Source organism: Boleophthalmus pectinirostris, unplaced genomic scaffold (assembly GCF_026225935.1).
Source record: "Boleophthalmus pectinirostris isolate CB_2022bp ecotype Guang Dong unplaced genomic scaffold, ASM2622593v1 HiC_scaffold_23, whole genome shotgun sequence".
NCBI lineage: Eukaryota > Metazoa > Chordata > Actinopteri > Gobiiformes > Gobiidae > Boleophthalmus > Boleophthalmus pectinirostris.
Window position 1 is genome coordinate 10,135,234 of NW_026571207.1, and position 23,013 is coordinate 10,158,246.

The 23,013-nt window shown below is 39.3% G+C and overlaps 1 protein-coding gene across 1 annotated transcript in view; it reads left to right on the forward strand.

Annotated features, from left to right (window-relative positions):
• Positions 1-14,034: 14,034 nt before the first annotated feature.
• The window catches only part of gria2b (glutamate receptor, ionotropic, AMPA 2b), a 141,581-nt gene continuing 132,602 nt past the window's right edge, over positions 14,035-23,013 (forward strand). Inside the window, 2 exon segments of the mRNA XM_055159269.1 lie at positions 14,035-14,119; positions 14,212-14,352. Of these exon segments, the coding sequence (XP_055015244.1) occupies positions 14,035-14,119; positions 14,212-14,352 (226 nt within the window).

The following is a 23,013-nucleotide window of genomic DNA, read 5'->3' on the forward strand; positions in this document are numbered from 1 at the left end:
TCCCATGATTCATTTCAGTGCAGACAACATGAAGAGATATGTTTTTTACTTGAATGACGGAAATAATTCACATCAAAATCTTGTCAAGGTATTTTAAAAGCAAAAAAGTGTCCCATCTACAATTATATTAGCCTCCACAAAATATCACAATATATATTGTACTGTGAGATGCATATTGTGATAATATTGTATTGAGAAATTTGGATATTCCCTAACACTAACAAAAATCTTTCATGGGTTAGGGTAAATTTGATATGAGACATTTTGATAACCAAACATGTCGTAGTCTTTATGATGAGGAATTCCAGAGTAAATATTTTCACTGATTCACTGAAGAATCTGGTATTTTTCTTATTGTTCATGCCATCAAGCTTTGGCTATATTTGATTTGAAATACATTAAACAAAATGGGTTATCTAGTTCATCTAAAATACTGCAAGTACAATGCCGCAACTGCTGGAATCCCATCAGTTGCAGCTCTAAAGATGATCACAGACTTAAATCGAACACATATAATACTAATAATTGTGAATAATGCAGATTTAGATTTCCTGCAGGTGAAAAATTATTCCAGAGGAGCAGTAGTTTGTTCTGGGGCTGCACCTGTGTTAATAGAGCACATCCATGTAGAGCCAGAGGAAATCAGACGCTTCGTTTGCACAACTGTTGGAGCCTGTGTGATAGATTATTGCCACTTATGTAAAACACTAGCCTGATTCATCAGCCGGTTTCACTTCGTGGAAACTGTCTGACCTCACAGCATTAGTTTTTTTTCACTCAACAGTTGGTGGGTACTTTTTTTATTCAACCAATTGCTGCTATTTGGTCGGGAAATATGTAATGCACCAAATCCCATAGGAAGAAGTGCAATAATGTTTTTCCCCTTGATAAAATTCACCAAACATTCTCTTTGTTCCAGCTTTAAATCCTCAATCTCGGGAATTGTTGCCAACACAGAATGTATGGCTTCGTTTACATCCACCTTGAGCGCTTTGTTTACTGTCTGTTTACTGTTTACTGTTTTTAAAGGCATAATCTCTTCACAGATCTAACCCTACGAGGATAACAAGATCACAAGTTACACAGTGTACCTTTAAATAATAATGTTTACCATTTCTATGGGTGATAAAAACAGCATAAGAACAAGCAGTCCATTTGAAAACCCAGACTGTAAACTAACCCACCGTCTCTAACTCTTATTTTAGCTTCTTAATAAAGAATGATGCAGTAGACTGTGTTCTGAGTGAGAAAGGTCAACATCCCTCCACCAAGTGCCCTTAAGAGAAGCCCTCCTCTGGCCTTACTGTGCACTACAGATAAGAAAAACAATAAGGCCACACACCCTCCACACAGGGTTTAACATCAGACACAGGGCACCGAGTTCACTCTCCCTTTGGACTACACTCACACACCGGTCATTTGTGGCTCCAGACGATGAAAAATGTGGTCTCTTAAAGCTACCATTTGTAATTAGTTGTGTGCTCACATATCACCAGTAGATGTCACTTATGGCTGCCTATGTTACTGCTGACGTAGAGAGCCAACTTAGGTCTGACAGAAGAAGAACAGAGAGCACAGGTGAGTCTGATCAAAAGTCGGGTGACGAGAGGTGAATGAATGAAAGGGGCAGGTTTCACATCTGACATGACCTGGTGATTAAAAAATATGAATAAACTTAGAGATGGTAGCTTTAATACTTTAGTTCAGTTCATTTTAGCTGAGAGTGTTATGCGTTTATGCAATTAATGTCAGTCTTTTTCATTTTTGCACAAAAGGAGGAGGAAGACGTAAACAAAATACTTAAAATTTGGTCCATGTGCCATACCCAAAAATCCAGATTCCAGATTATTACATTTGGTTGATGCAGAATATGAATTATGCTTTATACAAAACATACATATTATCATATAGTGTTCCTACAAAAAATTTGCTACTGCTGGACTAGACCAGGTCTAAAACCGGACTACACCTACTCTATTACTGATCAAACTAGGTATCTAACCAGGACTACCCTTAGTTTAGTATTGCAACTACTTAAAACTGCTATCAGTACTAATACAGCTTTGTGAACTGAAGCATAACTACTTCACTATAATGTCTGTGTACTTCTACTACTACACTATTGCTATCTCTACCAATACAATTACTACTTACTATAGTTAACTAATAATTTTACTGAAGGTTAAGGTTAAGATTAAAAGGATAGTCCGGAATTTGGACAAGGGACCTCATTTCCTAGTGAGCCAGAGTGTTGGAAACGTGTGGAGACACTTTTAAAAATATTCCATCCAGTCCTTGTATTTACAGAGGTCCTTGGTGCTAAGCTAGTGCATGTCAATGGCCATAGTTAGCCTGTCACTAAAAACAGTCTTACCCACTCCACAAAACACCCGAAGCAAAACAATTATTACACCAGACCGTTGATGTAAATGCCTGTGTTGATAGAATAATTTTGGAAGTAAAACTAACCTTGCATTTGAAGTATTTATGTCTGAGCAGCAGCAGTGAGTTGTACTTCCTGATAGAAAGTTTGGCAGCGGCGGACTGATATATGAGAAAATAGTCCCTCAACATGCAATGATGCGATACAAGCGATGCAAGGTTTTTTTTTTGTTTTTTTTCAGTCATTATTCTATCAACACAGACATTTACATAGACAATTTGGCGAAATAACAGATTTGCTTCGGGTGTTTTGTGGAGTGGGTAAGGCTGTTTTTAGTGTTTCCACACGTCTCCAACACTCTGGCTAACTAGGAAATGAGATCCTGTCCAAAATTCCAAACTGTCCGCTTAAATACTCAAAGATCCATTGAAGTGTTTATGTCTGAGCAGCAGCAGTGAGTTGTACTTCCTGATAGAAAACTTGGCAGTAGCGGACTGATATATGAGAAAATAGTCCCTCGACATGTGACGATTCATGCGATGCAAGGCTAGTTTTATTTCAGACATTTTTCTATCAACACAAACACTCACATTGACAGTTTGGCATAATAATAGATTTGCTTCGGGTGTTTTGTGGAGTGGGTAAGACTGTTTTTAATGTCAGGCTAACTATGGCCATTGACATGCACTAGCCTAGCACCAACGACCTCTGCAAATACAAGGAACTGGATGGAATATTTTAAAAAGTGTCTTCCCACACGTCTCCAACACTGGCTCACTAGGAAATGAGGCTCTATGTCCAAATTTCTGACCTGTCCCTTTGAGATTAAAGTTGGCCATGATTTGTCTCTATAGGGAATTTGTCCTCTGCATTTGATCCGTTCTTCAATTCCGCTGGAGCAACCGATCAGGAGCGAAGGGACCCATCTCCAGATCTTGAGCTAGTCTTGATCAGGACTATACAGCTGCAGGATCTGACCTATTGTGCATATTTAGGATGAAACCCACGCAGACAACAGGAATAACATGCAAATTCCACACAGAAAGGAATCCAACCCGGAAGCTTCTCGCTGTGAGGGGTAAGTACTATCCACTCTTCCAGAAGCAGTTCTTATACAAAAGTTCTCTTAGTTACTTTTCGACCTCGTGTTCAAAGTGAAACCTGCACTCGATAATGTGACTGTGACGTAACGCGAGGCCATTAGGGACACTTATATCATGTAAAGTGGCTGGCGTCTGCTGTAATATGTCCTGTGGAAATGAGGGTGAGGAGGAGGTGAGACGAAGAGTGCGGACAACCTTGACATTGATACACATGGAGCACACAGGAGCCGTCAATCACACAGTCTCGGGTTAGCGCCTCCATCACAAGTGAAGTATGGAGGCAGTACTGGTAAAGTGTATGAGACCAGCAAAGCAATGAAGTATTAAAGGTTTTCAAAGTACTACTGAAAACTACTATTGTCTAAAAATACCAGATTGTGTGCTTTTTTTTTTTTTTTTTTTTTTTTTGATTTCTGTCCCTCCAGTTACATTCACTTAAAATTATACATCAGATGTTTCTGTGTGTCCTGACAGTTATTCTTTTAGTTACTCTTACATTAGCAGTACTTTTCCCAAATTTTTTACTCTATCTTGAGCTACTATTTTCTACTTCTACTTGAGTATTTTGAACCTGTTTTACACTCTTTTTTTATAGGTCATTCATCCATTTTCTTCCGCTTTTCCTGGGGCCAGGTCGAGGGGGCAGCAGTCTAAGCAGGGACTCCCAGACCTCCCCCACCCCAGACACTTCCTTCAGCTCCTCCGGGGGACCGCAAGGTGTTCCTAGACCAGCCTAGAGACATAGTAACTCCAGCGTGTCCTGGGTCTTCCCCGGGCCTCCTTCTGGTGGTATGTACCCGGAACACCTCCCGAGGAAGGCGTCAAGGAGGCATTTGGAACACATGCCTGAGCCACCTCAGCTGCTCCTCTCGATGCGGAGGAGCAGCAGCTCTACTCCAAGCTCCTCTCGTGTGACTGAGCTCCTCACCTTGTAATCTCTAAGGAAGTGTCCAGCCACCGTGCGGACAAAACTCATATCGATCACTTGTATCCGCGATCTTGTCCTTTCAGTCATTACCCAAATGACCATAGGTAATGTTAAAGATTTTATATTGCACAAAATTGACTCTTGTTAGCTTTAAGCCATGTCATAATGTTGTTACCTCTTAAAAAAAACTGTTTGTGTAATTTTTTGTCTGTCTACATCTCCACAGCTCAAAATGCTCTGTTCCACCTTGTGATGTCATGTAGTGGTAGTTTGCAAGTTAACAGTTTCAGTTCAGTAGAGATTGGCAATTCCAGAGCTGAAATGATCCATATTATTCTAGTGAAGGTGTATGAAGTTTAAAAACACAGGGGAGCACTTCCTGTATCACCACATGACATCACAATGTGGAATAGGGAATACATGCAGGAAACATGCGAGGTTTGTGTGTTAAACATGTGTGAATGAAACAAAACACAACTCCAGGTATGTTTTTGATAAGGAAACATTATTATTAACATAGATCAGAAAATACCGCAACAAATCTGCGTAATCAAACAGATTTCAGAATTAATATTTTAGTTGCAGTCCAAGGATCAAATATTTACACTCTATAGTCTCCTTTAACTAAACTCCATTTAAACATTGGAGCAGATGGTGAACTAAAACAGCGCCGAGAAAGTCATAAATCTAGCTTAAAGAACGTATCTGTACGAGAGTGTGAAGGCTGGCAGGGACTTCTTCATAACGCGGAGGCAGAAGAGCAGATGCCCCGGAACAAACCCCATTTCACAACACCATCAATCTGTATAGTGTCTTTAGCAGTCAAACTTAGCATTGGACATGGAGGATAGCCTTAACTGTGTGGGTGGAGACAAATTTTGAAGCACAATATATCGCTACAGAGAAATATTGCGATAAATGGTAAAATTTAAACAACTTTATGCCACTGACACAATACAGGATAATCCCATATTACACCATATTCTGATCTATGTTATAATGTTGTTTCCTCATCAAAAACAGACCTGGAGTTGTGTTGTGTTTCATTCACACATCAGAATGAGCTCTTCTCTCTGACTGGAAACACGCTGTTCTACCTTGTGATGTCGCCCACTGATCTGAAGGTCGGCGGTTCAAATCCAGCTCTTGACATAAAACATCACAGGTTGAGCGGTCAGATCCACTAACCCACAGGTTCCAGCTCCCACAGAATGCTGTTGTTGTGTCCTTGGGCAAGACACTTAACCCACCTTGCCCGCAGTGTCTGCGTACACTGGTGTGGTGGTGTACACTGTGAATGTGTGTGTGAATGGGTGAGTGGTTCCTTGTTGTAAAGCGCTTTGAGTGCCTTGAAGGTGGAAAAGCGCTATAGAAAAATGTGACCATTTACCACGTGGAAATACAGGAAGGCTCCACCGTGTTTTTAAACTCTATACACCTTCAACTTCTTAGGTTCTTTTTAAAGACAATGCAGTAAAGTGTGTTTACCTTGTTGACATGTTTCGGCTGCTCACTGCAAGCCATCTTCAGAACTGTCACCGGTGTTGGTGGTGACGTGTCGTATATCAGCTGTTACTTCCTGTAGGTGTGGTCAGCCTGATGGACCTGGCAGGTTGATCAGACTGACCACGCCTCCCGTCGCCCGGTGTTCTCTGGAGGAGGGTGTCCCAGGTGTGTGAAAGGAGGAACACGCCGTCATCACGGTTAATGCTGTCCGTGCCTCGTTTCCTGATTTCAATGTCCTCCTTGATCCAGCGTTTGAACTTGTTGTTTTCTGATCCAATGACCCGAGCCCCGTCCCAATCCAGAATGTGGTTGTTCCTTTTACAGTGTCTGACATGGCGGATTTTAGGTTTTCCTGTTCTGCTTTATCTTTTTGTGTTCTGGTGAGTCTCCCTGATGTTTCCTTTTCGCATTTCTTTTGGTGTTCCTTTTTTCGAATGTGGAATGCCCGGCCTGTTTCCCCTATGTATGATTTACTGCATGATTTGCATTGGATTTTGTAGATGGCATTGCATTCAACAATGCATTCAACAAGGTAAACACACTTTAACTTCTTGGGTTCTTTTTAAAGACAATGCAGTAAAGTGTATAAGAAGACAAAATGAACATCTTTGGCTCTATACACCTTCATTAGAATCATCTGGATGATCCTGCGCGCAAGGCAGGACACGATGCAAAACAGTGAGGCGAGGGACACATTTTGAAAGCTCATTGCGGGTCAACTGCAGTCCCACAAACTAAATATGAGTGTAAACTAAAATATACAAATGATTAATGTATGCCTATCATACATGGATATTTTATTTGGTATTAATAAACACAACTTAAGCAGCCTAAACTTGCAGATGTGGTCTAATCTCACGCACATTTTGGAGGTTAAGGAAGCGAACGTCCCCATTTTGAGAGATTTGCTGCGGGCGGGAGCGGGGCAAAAAAAAACAAAAAACACAGATACGGGCGGGAGCAGGAATGAATATTACCATTCTTTGCGGACGCGGGCAGGAGCTGGACTAAAAATTCTGTCCCGCGCAGATCTCTACCCTGAAATTTCCAATCTCGACTGAACAAAAGGTAAAAGGTAAAGCTGCTAATTTGAAAACTATCGCTTCATGACATCACAAGGTGGAACAGAGCATTTTGAGCTGCAGGCAAAGAAATAGTAAAGGGTTATTCAAACACATGTGAATGAAACAAAACACAACTCCAGGTCCCAAATATGTACATGCACATATCCTTGTTTTTGTTTTGCTTTTTGTTAGTCTTGTTGATTTTGTTTTACCTTGCTCAGAAAAAAACCCAAAAAACTCCAGGTATGTTTCTGAGGAGGCAACAACGTAACATGACTGAAAGCTCACATGGGTCAGTTTTGTGTAATATAGGATAGAATATGTTGGATAGGAGAGGCATTCAACTGCTCTAGGCAACAAACAAACAGAATAGTGTTTTAGACCTTTAAAATTCTGGCGCTGCAACAAAAAAATAGCAAAATTAACTAATATTTAGCCATAGAAGTTTTTCATTCTATCGCTATTATTTATTTAGTAGCTAAAATCTTATCGCATTCAATAAAAAAAAAACAACTAAAATCTCCTCACTTTTGCAAATAAACTGTACCTAAGATTAATTCTGAGCCTCAAATTATGTTGTCCCAGCTTTGATAAGTCGATATATTAATTGTCGTGACCTGTGGAGCTGTCCGTGGTTCTGAAAATAAAAAAGAACCACGATTGAACCATGTTGTAAAAAACATTCTAAAACCTAAAACCTAAAACACATTTTCCAAATAAAATTGAATAAAAACTTGGCTGAAATGGCTGATCAGCTAACAATTAACCACAAGACATAACACTAAATATTATAATAATTTGAAAACTTTGAAAAAATGTAGTGATGAGACTTTCACCATTTTCGGTTCTTTTATAGAATCAGGGGGAGTGTGTTTGCTCTTTAAATTATGCATCATTTTCTGGCCTGCTGTCACCCACTACTTCTGAAAGAATATCCTCTCACACTGACTCAAGGATGGGTCAAATTCTAAAAAAAAAAATCACCAACAGGGACAATAAAGTGTGTTTTTTTTTAGCCTAAATTGTTTCCGATCAGTAATATCGAAAAGCATTTGAGCCAAGTCTGAATTAGTAGTAAAATCAGTGTTTAAGTATTTGATCATATTTCAGTTTTCAGTCTAAACTTGGTAACTACAAGCTGCTTAAAGGCTCTGCAGCTAATTTTTACAGTCTTAAAAACTTGAAAAACAGAAGTGTAGTTCATTATAAACAGTTTGCAGTGGTCCAAAGTTATTCCTCACTTACCTTGGACAGTGTTGGGAAGGTTACTTTTAAAATGTATTCCCCTACAGATTACAGATTACACACACCATAAAGTAGTTTGTAACAAAATCCATTAAATTACTTAAAGTGAGTAACGTAATCTGAATACTTTGGATTACTTGATTTGCTGTAAAGAAGCAAAGACCAGGATATCAAAACATAAGATGTTTTATCTGCTAAAAGAAAATAAAAAGCCCAGACTTTACTGAACCGTATTAAAAATATTATTGATAGAAGATGAGGAAACACGTCCGCATAGCATGGTTTAGTCCTGGTTTAGTCCTGGTTTAGTCCTGGTTTAGTCCTGGTTTAGTCCTGGTTTAGTCCTGTTTTAGTCCTGGTTTAGTCCTGGTTTAGTCCTGGTTTAGTGCTGGTTTAGTCCTGTTTTAGTCCTGGTTTAGTCCTAGTTTAGTCATGGTTTAGTCCTGGTTTAGTCTTGGTTTAGTCCTGGTTTAGTCTTGGTTTAGTCCTGGTTTAGTCCTCTTTTAGTCCTGGTTTAGTCCTGTTTTAGTCCTGGTTTAGTCCTGGTTTAGTCATGTTTTAGTCCTGGTTTAGTTATGTTTTAGTCCTGGTTTAGTCCTGGTTTAGTCATGTTTTAGTCCTGGTTTAGTCTTGGTTTAGTCCTGGTTTAGTCTTGGTTTAGTCCTGGTTTAGTTATGTTTTAGTCCTGTTTTAGTCCTGGTTTAGTCTTGGTTTAGTCCTGGTTTAGTCCTGTTTTAGTCCTGTTTTAGTCCTGGTTTAGTCATGTTTTAGTCCTGGTTTAGTCTTGGTTTAGTCCTGGTTTAGTTATGTTTTAGTCCTGTTTTAGTCCTGGTTTAGTCTTGGTTTAGTCCTGGTTTAGTCCTGGTTTAGTCCTGGTTTAGTCCTGGTTTAGTCCTGGTTTAGTCCTGTTTTAGTCCTGGTTTAGTCTGTTTTAGTCCTGTTTAGTCCTGGTTTAGTCTGTTTAGTCCTGGTTTAGTCCTGGTTTAGTCCTGGTTTAGTCCTGGTTTAGTCCTGTTTTAGTCCTGGTTTAGTCATGTTTTAGTCCTGGTTAAGTGGTGGTTTAGTGGTGGTTTAGACCTGGTTTAGGTCCAGTTTAGATCTAGTTTAGACCTGGTTTAGACCTGGTTTAGATCTAGTTTAGACATGGTTTAGTTTCCAGCAATGAGTGGGAAAAAAAGAAAAGGAAAGGGGGATACAGCCCAAAATGTGAAAACAGGAAAACAGGAAAATACCGCCGTGTAATCCATTTATTTCTACAAAGTAACTGTAATCCAATTACCACTCAGTGAAACAGTAACTGTAACTGAATACAGTTTCTCATAATTTGTACTCTGATTACGTAACTCTGGTACATGTAATCTGTTACTCCCCAACACTGACCTTGGATTAAAAACATTTTAATTATTCACCACAATGAGTTTATAAGCTTTCAAAGGCCAGAGCTGAGTTTTAATGCACTTCCTGATTATCGAAGAATAAAATGTTTTCATAAATAGATACAGATAGTACAGATTTAATTTGACTTCAAGAGCTGATAATACAATATATCTGTGCTGGGGCAAGACACATTTTCCTCAACTGCATGGGTAAAAACTGGGTTGAGAACCTTTAACTACTGATTGTCGCTGTTAACTTAATAAAGCTGCATTCTGTATTTCCTGCTTGTCTTTATGGAAATGTTATTGCTTTGTTTATAATGTTCCACAGTATTGGCTAAACTTTTCTAAGACAAGCAGGTTCACAGCACTACGCCAGATTACAATTCAGATCTGCGGAGAGACGCCCCTGTTCACAGAGGGAGTTATTAAGGATGTAACAGTAATAGAAATATTGTGATATTGTATCGTCAAAAGTCTCTCAATATATCCAATTACAAGTTCCTTTGCTTAAATGCACAGTTTTACAGTAGCAACACCTTAGATATATAGGGAACTACATATCCCATGATTAATTTCAGTGCAGACAGCATAAAGAAACATGTTTTTTACTTGAATTCTTGGGATTATAATGGAAATAATTCACACCAAAACCTTGTCAAGGTATTTTAAAAGCAAAAAAGCATCCTATCTACAATTATATGAGCCTTTCTACAAAATATCGCAATAAATATCGTACCGTGATATGCATATCGTGATAATATCGCACCGAGAGATTTGGATATCATTACATCGTTAGACGTTATGGTATTTTTGAGCAATAGAAACAAGTAAGAAAGTAGGTTGTGGATGAGAAAAGTTGCTCAGTGCACCTTTAAAAACAACTTACTTCTGTATTTCTTAGTTAAAATAGTAACAAATTATCGGAAGTTTAAAAAATATATACATGTATTATTCAAACTATAAGATTTCTGTTACTAATCTGGCCTATTTCACTGTAGTAAATGATTGTTTCCAGAAGAGCTGTCCATGGTGCTGAAACGTTTTACTGCTCCTCTTCTTCTACACCTACTCAGTGACTGTCTCTTCTCTCTCTCCCATTCATTATTAATACACATACATCCTCCGAACATGAAATATACACATCATAAGACTAACTCATGGCTTGTATTCTCTGTCTCATGTTTAGCCCACTTGTTCGGTGTGGCACTTTGGATAGGTTCTCGGCATCGGTATCCATCTCACTTCTTTGAAATAACATCCCAGCGCTTCGACTTAGTGCCTCATGCATCATTAGCTAGTGCCATTAACTATATATATGGCGTGCGTATGTGGTATCTATACTTGGATTTCGCGAGGATGGAAAAATAAGATTGATACCTTCGCGAATGGCAATTTAAAAGAAAATATGATGTCTTTTGAATGGTGAAAAGTCCTTAAAATGTCGCCTACAACAAGAAGTTAAGCCCCATGAATGCATATAGTAACTGGTCATCCATATCTGCAAATTCAAATGATGGATAATTGTATTTTTATTTGTATTTTACCCCCAATTATTTTTCTTTGTATTCTATTATTATTATTATTATTATTATTATTATTATTATTATTATTATTATTATTATTTATTTTTTTATTTTTTTTGTACTGTTTTTCACTTTTTTTTTTTTTTTTTTTAACCAAATGTAATTGTGAGTTTGTAGTTTCAAAGACATGTTTTCATCTTCTTCTTGTTACCATTTTTTTCTTTTTGTTTTACAAAGCGTTGGCTGTCGGTCAAGTGAAGGTTACACAGACAAAAGGCCGTTCCTGCTTCAATATTCAGTTTTAAGTTTTTTTGTTTTGTTTTGTTTTTTTAATGAAAAATGGGAGTCAGTGTGGTGAAAAAAGATCTTTGGTTTCAAATAGCATCTTTATCAACTCTTTTCCATATATATGTTCATTTTGAATTAAAGGTGCACTGTGTGTTTTTTTGTTTTTTTTTTTTTTTCTATGTATATGTCATTGCTCTGCCTGGAATGTTCCACAGTATGACATTAAACAGCTCCACATTACATTTATTCATTTACAGGTGGTTTTACAGCTCAAAAACACAGGCAGACAGGCATTTTGACTGTGAGCGGGGTCGCCTCTCCATAGATCTGACCTACCTGTAACTCAGTTTGGTTTGGTCTCCATGACTAAAGCAGGATTAAAACCATGTCTGAACCAGATCTAAACCAGGACTAAAAGGACTAAACCAGGACTAAAACCAGGACTAAAACCAGGTCTAAAACCAGGTCTAAACTAGATCTAAACCAGGACTAAACCAGGACTAAAGCTGGACTAAAGCAGGACTAAAGCAGGACAAAAGCAGGACTAAAACCAGGTCTAAACCAGGTCTAAACCAGGACTAAACCAGGACTAAACCAGGACTAAAGCAGGACTAAAACCCAGACTAAAACCAGGTCTGAACCAGGTCTGAACCAGGTCTAAACCAGATCTAAACCAGGACTAAACCAGGACTAAACCAGGACTGAACCAGGACTGAACCAGAACTAAACCAGGACTAAAAGCAGGACTAAAACCAGGACTAAAACCAGGTCTAAAACCAGGTCTAAACCAGGACTAAAACCAAGTCTAAACTAGGTCTAAAACCAGGTCTAAAACCAGGTCTAAACTAGATCTAAACCAGGATTAAACCAGGTCTAAACCAGGTCTAAAACAGGATTTAACAGGACTAAATCATGCTGCGAGGACGTGTCTCCTCTTCTTCTATCAATAATATTTTTAATCTGGTTCAGTAAAGTCTGGGCTTTTTATTTTCTTTTAGCAGAAAAAACATCTTATATGAAGATTTCCTAGTCTTTGCTTCTCTACAGCACATCAAATAATCCACAGTATTCAGATTACGTTACTCACTTTAAGTAATTTAATGGATTACATTACAAACTACATTTTGGGGTATGTAATCTGTAATCTGTAGTTGAATACATTTTAAAAGTAACCTTCCCAACGCTGAAAATCCTAGTTATTTATTTTAATGTATCTTTTGCCAGACTGTTTGTGCTTTGTCTCCATGTTGCACCTTTCTCCTCTGAAGTTCACATCTGGCCTCGTGTCACTTTGGTCCCGTGCGTCCACCTGCTCAACGTGCGTCCGTGCGCTCATTAACATCCCCCACGTGCGCTTTGTGTCTGTGCGCGCGCGAGTACGTGTGCGCGTGTATGCGAATGAGAAAAGCTGGAGAGTTTCACCACCTGTCCCTCTTTTGGTCGTCCTGTGCAGCCACTAAGGTCCATTTTCCTCGCCCCGCTTATTTACAGAACGTCCCACTGTTTCTTTGACGCTACGCGAATTTTACGCGAATAAAAACTAAGATTTACGTACATTTCCCGCTTTTCTAGGTATTGCTTTTCCTTGGTAGTGATATGGTGCCTTGTATTGCTTTTCCAATATCTCTCTGCGCGCTCTGATTGATAAAAAGTGAAAGCGCGTGTGACAGATTCACCAAAAAAACCCTCGCGTTTTTCATTCCTGGATGGACACACGTATGACACACGTAAAGGCAATTTCATAACTGTTACCCAGCAACCATAATGTTAACAAAAGCCAAAACTTGTCAAAAACAGCACAATATTTATGTTTAGGCTAATAAAAACAACTTTATTTTGTTTAATCAGTGTTTAAAGTTTAGATTAAACCAATTTAAACGAGAGAAGGAAGCAGGTTACACCACGATACATTACAGTTCAGATCTGTGGAGAGTCAGCCCTATTTACAGAAGTAATTATTGTGTTTTTGAGCCATAGAAACAGCTGTAATGAATAAATGCTAGATGGAACTGTTTAATGACTCTTTAAACTACCTTAAAAATTTCGTCCTTGTGCGTAAATTCTCTGCATTTTTTATTACAATTTTCGGTGTGGATGACATAGGTAGAGTTTTTCCATTTAAGAACTCACCCCTACTTCTTTAGACCTATTTTTGGACTTCTCAACAACATTTCTTCACAAACTGACACGTAACTGATGTAAAACTATGACAAAAAATCACCACAGGGACTACTTCACCAAACCAAGTCATAATTAGAAAACCGTGAAAATCTATGCAGCCAACAAAAGTGTCCCTCATTTTCTGCAATCTGAAATGGTCACTCTTATGGAGGAGGGCGGCTGGAGAGGTGGAGGAGGTAGAGGAGGCAGCGGAGGAGGAAGAGGAGGAGGAGGAGGAGGAGGAGACATCACCGCGAGGAGGGGAGCAGCAGCGCACCCACACGCACACAGTCGCCGAGCTCAGAGCTGCACGGAGCGGGCATCCATTCCTCCACTGCCGCCCTTTTCCTCCCCGCGTTACCAAGGCTCCACTATGCCCGGGATCTAACAGCCAGCAAACCCACGGCGCGGACTCGTACTTCTCCCCGGTGGATGTGGACACTGGAACCGCGGACATGCGAAAGATAGTCAGTTTATCCATTTCGGTGCTGCTGGTTCTATGGGGGTGCGCGCTAGGAGGCTCGCCCAGCGTTCAAATCGGTGGGTGAACCGAGCCAGTTTACGCGAATTCACTTCTTCCAACAGTTATTTACAAACGTTTCCCGATCTTTTTTTTTTGTTTTTGTTTCCAGGCGGGCTATTTCCAAGAGGTGCCGACCAGGAGTACAGCGCGTTTCGGATAGGAATGGTTCAATTTGGCACGCAGGAATTTCGCCTCACGCCTCACATTGACAATCTGGAAGTGGCCAATAGTTTTGCCGTCACCAATTGCTGTGAGTACAGAAACAATGCGATGTTTGTTTGGTGTTTTTCGTGCGCTTTTGTGCCATTTCGCGGTCGCGTCTTGCTTCTGGCGTGTCACTTGTGGATGATCGAAGCTTATCTAATCCTTATTCTGTCAGAAAACACGTCGAGGTGGATGGAGAGGGAGAGCGAGGGAGCGGGCGACTTGGCTTCCACAGTAACAGTTGTCAGTCTCATCCACTCGCGGAGACGCTCGTTTCGAAGCGAGCGTCGTTATATTCTCGTTTTCCCTAACTTTTACGTATTTTTTCTCATGCTTATCCCACGTTTGGCGTTATAATTACATTGATTTTGGGTATGCGCTGTCATCATCTGCCTGCGCGTAATTTGGTTGCTGCCGAGAGTCATTCTTGTTCGTCCTCTCCAACTTTTACGTATTTTTCATGGCTATTCCACGTTGCATTATTATTTCATAGACTTTGGGTATGCACCTGCGCGTTCGTTACAAAACTGTCACGAAATTTAGTCGCCGACGTGCGTATATTTTAACTAAATCCCGTTTGCGAAATGACGATTGATTGACGAGTTTCAGCTCATGATGTAGAGGTTATATTCTGAGACTTTTGCCCATTCAATAGATAAATTCAGTTTTGTTAATTGCTATGGCAACGGTGACAGATTTTCGTCTCCCTGATGCCTATGTATAATTGCGTTCAAGATGTACCCACTGTCTTTCCGTGCGTAATGAACGTAATGCCATTAAAGTGATTTGATTTACGCTACTTTCGTCTTTTACGAAGCTGTCACGCAACCCCAAACCGCATATCTTCCTCCAACAGCCCTATATTTATCGCCCAATTGGGTTTTATTCAGTTGGTTTCAATAGCGACAGCCGTAGCGAGAAGAGCGCTCGGCAGCTGAGAGAGGAGAGGTGCGAAGGTCCCGTTTTTAAAAGCCCAGGCGCCTCTTAGATTTCATTAGTCGGTTGCCAAGCGACTACTCCCCCCTCGCACTTCGTTAAACATAAATCAGACGCATCTGATTGGTGCGCTCCTCACTCCAATCGATTGCATTACCATATAAAAGCTTCCTGTACCAGCTCCGTATGGGCACAGCAGGGGTCGAAGGGTTTTTAGACAAGGTAAAAAGGGTTGAAACAATTTTGGGGAACAAACATTGGGATTAGATGTGTGATTTATGTTTTAATAGTTGATTTCTTTTCGAAGTCCAGGAGTGTTCATATTTGAGAGAAGATTGAGGGTCTGTTTACATGAGAATGCTTGCGGATAAAAACAACAAAATATTTTATCAGAAGTGCCTTTCATTTACACGGTGACGGCGTTTTTAGGGTTTAAAAATGCAAAAATCTGAAACCACCCTCCAGAGTGGAAAAGTTGTACACGCTCCGTCGTAGCGTTTCTGTCTACGCTGCCCAAGACGCAAAACTCTGGTCAGATCTGCTCGCGTCGCATACGCGTTTACGTCACATACATCACCATCTAGCGTCACCGCCTAGCCGTCTGGCATGCATACCCAGTCGAATTCCACACACTTTTGAGTCACCGTTTGCACGCAGATTTCCTCTCCAAAAACACTCGTCTATATGCAGAATAAAAAGTGAAGACGCGACACCACTTTTGCAAATTCTGTACAGACCATCATCATATAATCATGAATCTGACCTTCTAAACTAACCTAACAGTACCATGCATTTCAGAACATGTTTGTAGAAGTCTAAATTAAAGGGTTTACTGCAGTTTTAGACAGAATAAGAGTGTGTTTGCAATGTTCTTAAAGAGGTATTTGCAAAATTGACTTTTTGAAGTTTTTACCGTGTTATAACGTTGTTTCCTCATCAAAAACATGCCTGAAAAGGAAATGTCATACATGTATATTTGAGTTCTTTAGCAATCTCTCCCAGGCCCTATCTGAAGCTTCCTTACACTGATCAGCAGTAAGATTCTGTCCAATGCTCAGCCCACAAGCCTACAACCCAAAACAGGCTACACAGGTAGGAATAGCCGATTGCTCATAGCTAAGGTCAATTAAATACAATCAATCAATGATCTTGCCCAGGGATTACAGGTGGAAATTAGTACTGATGCTACAACCTGGTACAATGCATCTCTCCTGTTAAGGTTAATGTATATTGTGCACTGTCCCCATTTCATTAAGTAAATAAAATAAACTAAACTATGTCACTCAAGGTTCTGCACAATGATTCTCCATAAATATACAAAAAACGTGATACAAAGCAATACACTACAACCTCACAAACCTGACGCCATGTACAGCAGTTTCACTAGAATTATGCACGCTGATTGTGTTGTGATAGCGCTCTGAAAGGGGAGTGACTTAAAGAGGGGAGCAATGTGCTGACAGTCGCTCAAATATCTGATCTGGAGGTTGGCGGCTCAAATCCCTCTCTCGACATAAACATTAGTAGCGGAGCGGTCAGATCCACAGACCCACAGGTTGGTGATATGATTCCGGATCCCACACATGATATATCAATACACTTTTTTTCTTTGGGTCCCAGGAGGATATAGCTCTTTTTGACCTTCAAGGCACTCAAAACACTTTACATAAAGGAACCACGCACCCATCCACACACATTCATAGGTTATGTGTTAGCAGTCAATACCCCATGGAAGCTAAATACCACCTCTTTAAATAAATAATCACAGTCTATTTGATTTGCAACCTTTCCAATTTCGATTCGATTGAGCTCTATCTTGTAGCCCTAACAAAAGACCCAGCGTACGTAAATCGTCCCTGATAATGCGATGGTCTATTGGGTGAAAAGGAGCGAGTGCTGAAGCTTGTGCCAACTGGTCCTGTTTTATTTATGGAAGCATGGTCCATCTTAGAATAGTTCAGCCTGCGGCGTTTGTGTGGGGAAATTGACTGTGGATAATCGTGTTGTTGTTGTGTTGAAGAAGAAAATGAGTTAAAATCAGGAGAGATGGACTGATACGGGTTTTTCATGGTCGATAAGCTCTGCCGAAATTTTTGGGGCGATATGTAGGGCTGATTTAGATTATTTTCCCCAAATGATGTAATTTAAATTGACTACAAACTTTTTCATAAGCCTTTTCAAGTTTTGTGCTGTTATCTCTTTGCAATCAAGTTTTGAAATTAATCTTTGTGTGTATTTTTTAGGCAACAGATCGACGAAAACAAAATATTGGTCTGTGCTAAAAAGTCCAAATATATGCCCGATATAGTGGTCAACACATCACTAAATATCAGCGGGTTTTTCATTAAATTTTTGGTTTGGATTCGTTAAGACATGAGTGATGGAAATTAGGACTGTTGCCATAGTGATTAGCGATTTTAAACTAAATAATAATGTCTTTCAAATGAGAACATGTTGAAAATAAAAGAAACTAAAAAAAAAAAAATGAGTGGAGGTGGTCTGGCAACTATGAATAATTTGGCTTTAAAGTGGAATAAATGATAAACCTTTTTTTACTACTGAACTGTTTATATGGCGTTGCTAATTATTTTTGGGAAAACTTGGTCAATTTACAGCTTTCTGTATTGCCTTTAAGAGTTTATCTTCCATATATTTTAAGAAGTAAACAAAATTTACTTTATAAGATCTTGCATCAGTAGAGCCCTAATGTTTCCAAATGAGAAAAACACTTTAATGTGCCATATGGTCCATGTAAAAATGGCCTAATAAACACGACCTAAAAAGTTAATTAGGGACATTGCTATTTCCCAACTGTTTGTATAATGTCCAGTACTTGTTACACAATCCTATAGCATATTAGTCTAAAGTTTACACATTATACAAGTTTGGAGTTTGGATAAAAAATGCCAAAATCTAAGTGTGCTGTCTTCAGTGGCTTCTGCAATTTCAAGTAGTTGGTGACATCACAGTCATGACTCTCTGTTTACCCACACCTAGATGCAGGGGTGGAATTTGAAGCATGGATACAGGTTCAACCAATCACACTGTTCCTCTTACCTCCAAACCCTGCCCCTCCTCTCCCCTCACTCTTTTCTTTACCCTGCATTCGATTATCCTTCCGAATCGGTTTTCCGAGGAAGTTGCCTAGCCCCACCTGTTACTCGCTCCTTTTCCTGGGACGGCGCGACTTGGACCTCAGTGGAGGAAAAAGCAGACCAAACAAGGATTCCGAGTCAGAATCCAAGATGGCTCCGCCCACTGTGACGTGTAAACATGAACTGTTTTCATTGTGTTTGGACTCTTTGGTGGTTTAAATGACAATTTCAGTCACTCATATCTTTACTGTGTCTGTATCACTGCCTGTGGGTCTGATAGTCGGTGTTGTAGTGAGGCCAGTATTGAACAAATACTTAATTTAAGAGGCGTTAACATCCCTAAGGTTGTGATGGAAGAGAAATCATAACAAAAAATGATATGAACATTTCAAAAATTAAATAAATTGCAGTGGCAGCGTTTTCATAACCATAATCCACGTAGTCTGACACGCGAAACATAATACGCTTCAAGTTGGGACGTGACATCAAATCCGAGGTCCGAGGTGGGAGTTGGAAGATAATCGAACACCTGGCTGCAGGGGCGGAGTTTGGAGGGTGGGTACCTGTTCGACCAATCACACTGTTCCTCTTACCTCCAGACCCCGCCTCTTCTCTTCCCTCACTCCTTTCTTTAGTTCTCCAGATATTGCCCAGTTCAGCAGCTTTGTTTGAAATGTGGTTGTGGGCGGAGTGTGGGTGAAGTTTAAGTTAAACTCTTCTGTGTACATACTGTATGAGCTAAAGTCATATATTTTCACTGTCTCTTCAAAAAGTGGCAGCATTGTGCAATACGGTTGAAATATTCACAGCGATATTATTCACGTGTCTCGGTTTTCTCCAGTCTGACAGTTAACAAGAACATTTCCACTGAATCCTGACCTGTCCCCCAGCTCAGTTTTAAATGTTAAATTGTTGTGATGTGGTGTGATAATAGGTTGAAGCAGAGTCCTGCAAGGGTCCATTTTTGGAGACCCCCACCCCTGCCCGTGATAAATCGGGGTCAGCCCATTAGTCCAACAGCCCCAATAGTCCAGAACTGAACCAGGACTAAACCACGACTTAACCAGGTCTAAACCAGGACTAAACCAAGACTAAACCAGTGTCATTAGCATAAATCTATACATGCAGCAACCACATAACCAATCACAAGAACTACACCAGGACTGGACCAGGTCTAAACCAGGACTAAACCAGTGTTATTAGCATAAATATATAAATGCCACAACCGCTGAACTGATCGCCAGGACTGCACCAGGACTGGACCAGGTCTAAACCATGACTGGACCAGGTCTAAACCAGGACTAAACCAGGTCTAAACCAGGATTAAACCAGTGTCATTGGCATAAATATAAACACGCCACAACCGCTGAACCAATCACCAGGACTACACCAGGACTGGACCAGGTCTAAACCAGGACTAAACCAGGACTTAATCAGGTCTAAACCAGGAATAAATCAGGAGCGCAGCCGCCGAGTTAATCACCAGGACTAAACCAGGACTGGACCAGCTCTAAACCAAGACTTAACCATGTCTAAACCTGGACTAAACCAGGACTAAACCACGAGCCAATCATCTCCGCTGACGGTTTTCTGTAATAAATACACTAAAGTCTCTCTCAGCCTGGTCCATCGTTGTGGGAAAAGACTGAGAAATGACACTTGTTTCCAGGGCTACGGACGCCCTGGATGCGCGTCAAATATTTTTCTCCCGCTCGTCGTTCATATGATTCACCAGACCCGCCTGTGTGTGTGTGTAATCACTACCCGGCCGCATACCTGCCCATAAATTTCTGAAGCATTAAACTGTTTCAGGTACTCTGTGCGGGTACCCGACCTCATGCAGGAGTCTGGGTTAAAGTTACTTAAAGGTCCCTTATTACGCACAGTTGACATTTCTGAGCTTATCTCAGAAAAAAAAACAACAACAAAAGAACAAAACATGCCTATAGTTGTGGTTTGTTTCATTTACACATGTTTGAGTAACCATTTATTATGAGTTTGTCTACATCTCCAAAACTCAGAATGCTCTGTTCCACGTTGTGATGTCATGAAGCAGTAGTTTTCACATTTACAGCTTTAGTTGAGTAGCAATTGGGAATTATAGGCTGAAATTATCCAATTTATTATAACTCATGAACAAAGAACAGACTTTCTTTGGACACCTTGATGTGATCTTTTGAGCCCAGAGGAATTTGCGCCGCTCCAGCTGGGTCCACAGAATGTACAGTTGTAGATCTACTCAAGGGAAAACTCTGCTCACACTACATACACAGACACATATGGGATCTGCGCTCTGTGGCCTTATAGAACCACTAACAACATCTGTTTTTCACCAGGGGAATAGAAATTACATTGAACATGAGCATAGGTTTCAAAATAATGTATTTGCATATTGATTGGTTTAACCCAGCTGGAGTCCAAACACATCTTCTCATATTGTTTAATTGCAAATAGAAATGCTAGTATTCTATAGATGGCATTTTTAGTAATATCCTAAAAGAGAATTCACAGTGTTTTGAATGCACTTTATACTAGTAGTAAAACTGAATGTTAAATTGCAAAAAAAAAAATAATAAAATAAATAATAAATAAAAATAAAATAATAACAATAACAATAACAATAACAATAACAATAAAATAATAATAACAATAATAATAATAATTTTCAGTATCAGTTAATATGACCAAAAACGGAGTACAATAAAATTAAAATATAGATTTTTTTGTATTTTTTATGGCAAAATAAGCTCAAATCTAAAAATAAAATAAAATAAATAAATAAAATGAGAAAATGTTGAAAATAACAGGAAACTGAACAAATGAGTTCAGGTGGTCAGGCAACTAAGAATAATTTGGCTTTAAAGTGGAATAAATGCTAAATCTGTTTTGTATATGGCATTCCTAGTCATTTTTTGGCAATTTTATGAAAAACTTAGTCAATTTATGGCTTTCTGTATTGCTTTTGAAAGTTTATTTTCTATATTTTAAGAAGTAATCAAAATTTACTTTATAAGATCTTGCATCAGTGGAGCCCTAATGTTTTCAAATGAGAACAACACTTTAATGTGCCATATGGTCCATGTAAAAATGGCCCAAATAGTAAAAAAAATACTGTATATATAAATAAAATGTTTGATAAGAAAATCAACGCATTTCCATTCATTTATCATTTGTAGTACTAACTTTTTTTTTTTTAAACAACAATCTTTAAGAAGAGAGCAATTAGCAAATCAGAAACACTTTTTATTTTATTTATTTATTTATTTATTCCACAAACTGCAAAATATCCTGGAGAATTTTTCAAAATACTATTAAATTGTTTAACTTTTCTGGTGGAGGGGCCATCAACTTTTTGTCTGAAATGTTTCACAGTATGGCATTAAACCGTTTTATCTTCTTGGAAACCAAATCGGACGAAGTTACAGGTCAGATCTGTGGAACTTTGACCTTCTTCGCAGTTAGAGTGCCTGTTTTTCTAGGTACTTTTGAGCTATAAAACCACCTGTAATTGAATAAAGATCTGACATACCCACAAAAACAAGAAGGTGATGGACTAAAAAGTGACATATTGCACCTTTAATAAAACAGAAATTGCAAATGTAATCACAATGCTCGTCTGAAAAAAAAAAAAATCACAATTCATTTTTTTTTTTTTCTTCCAAATTGAGGAGCACTACTGTAGTTTCAGCGTCAATACACTGTACAGCACACGCTTACACGTACACTTACAGCTCCATCTTCTTCAGTCATGGCTCTTCTGCGGACACATGCGTTCACTTTAATAGAATGGGACTGGGAACATGCATGCTTCACCTGCTCGCATCTATCACCGGTGCAGCTATGCCATGACGGGGTGGAGGGAGGGGGTGGAAGAGAGCGGGAGGTAGAGAGGGAGGGGGCGTTTCACTTCTCCATCAATAACAGTGTATCTGGACAGGTGACAAGAACGCATTTGCCGGGATCATCCGTCGAGTGTGCGTTTTTGCGTGTGTGTCCGTGTGTGGGCGCAGCTGGGAATTTGTCATGTTGTGCGGCTTAAGATCTGTACGCACACTCTCACGTTATATGGGACAAAAATCAGGCCCACATGATGTAAGTCCTTTATCTTTAGAACAACAATAAGTCTTAAAAGTGCATTGTGTAACTTTTCCGGTTATCCGTTATTGCTTTGTCTGAAATGTTTCACAGTATGTAGACCAAAGCAGACCAAGTTACAGGTCAGATCTGTGGAGATGCAACCCGCTCACAGTACGAATACCTGTTTTTCTAGGAAGTTTTGAGCTCTAAGACTACGTTTACACTGAAATGAATCCGCTTATCACCGTATCACTGTATTGGAAAAGATCACGTCCAGACACGTTGTTTCTGTGTCCGCAATCCTTCCCTATCCACACAGCTTTGAGCATATTTGTTTACATTTTACAGAAACGAAACTTAAAACAGCATGGCTAATTTGTATAAACTAAGCGCTCAAAAAACAGATATAGGGTTTGGGTTAAATACGACATGTTTTTCTCATAACAACTTTTTTTTTTTTTTATATGCTAAATATTCATCATAGTTTTAAAGTTAAATGTCAGTTTGTGAAAAAAATATGCAGGAAGTCGTATTAAGTTCTTAAACTGAATACCTAAACTAAACTAAAAAATACTATATATATAAATATATAATATAAT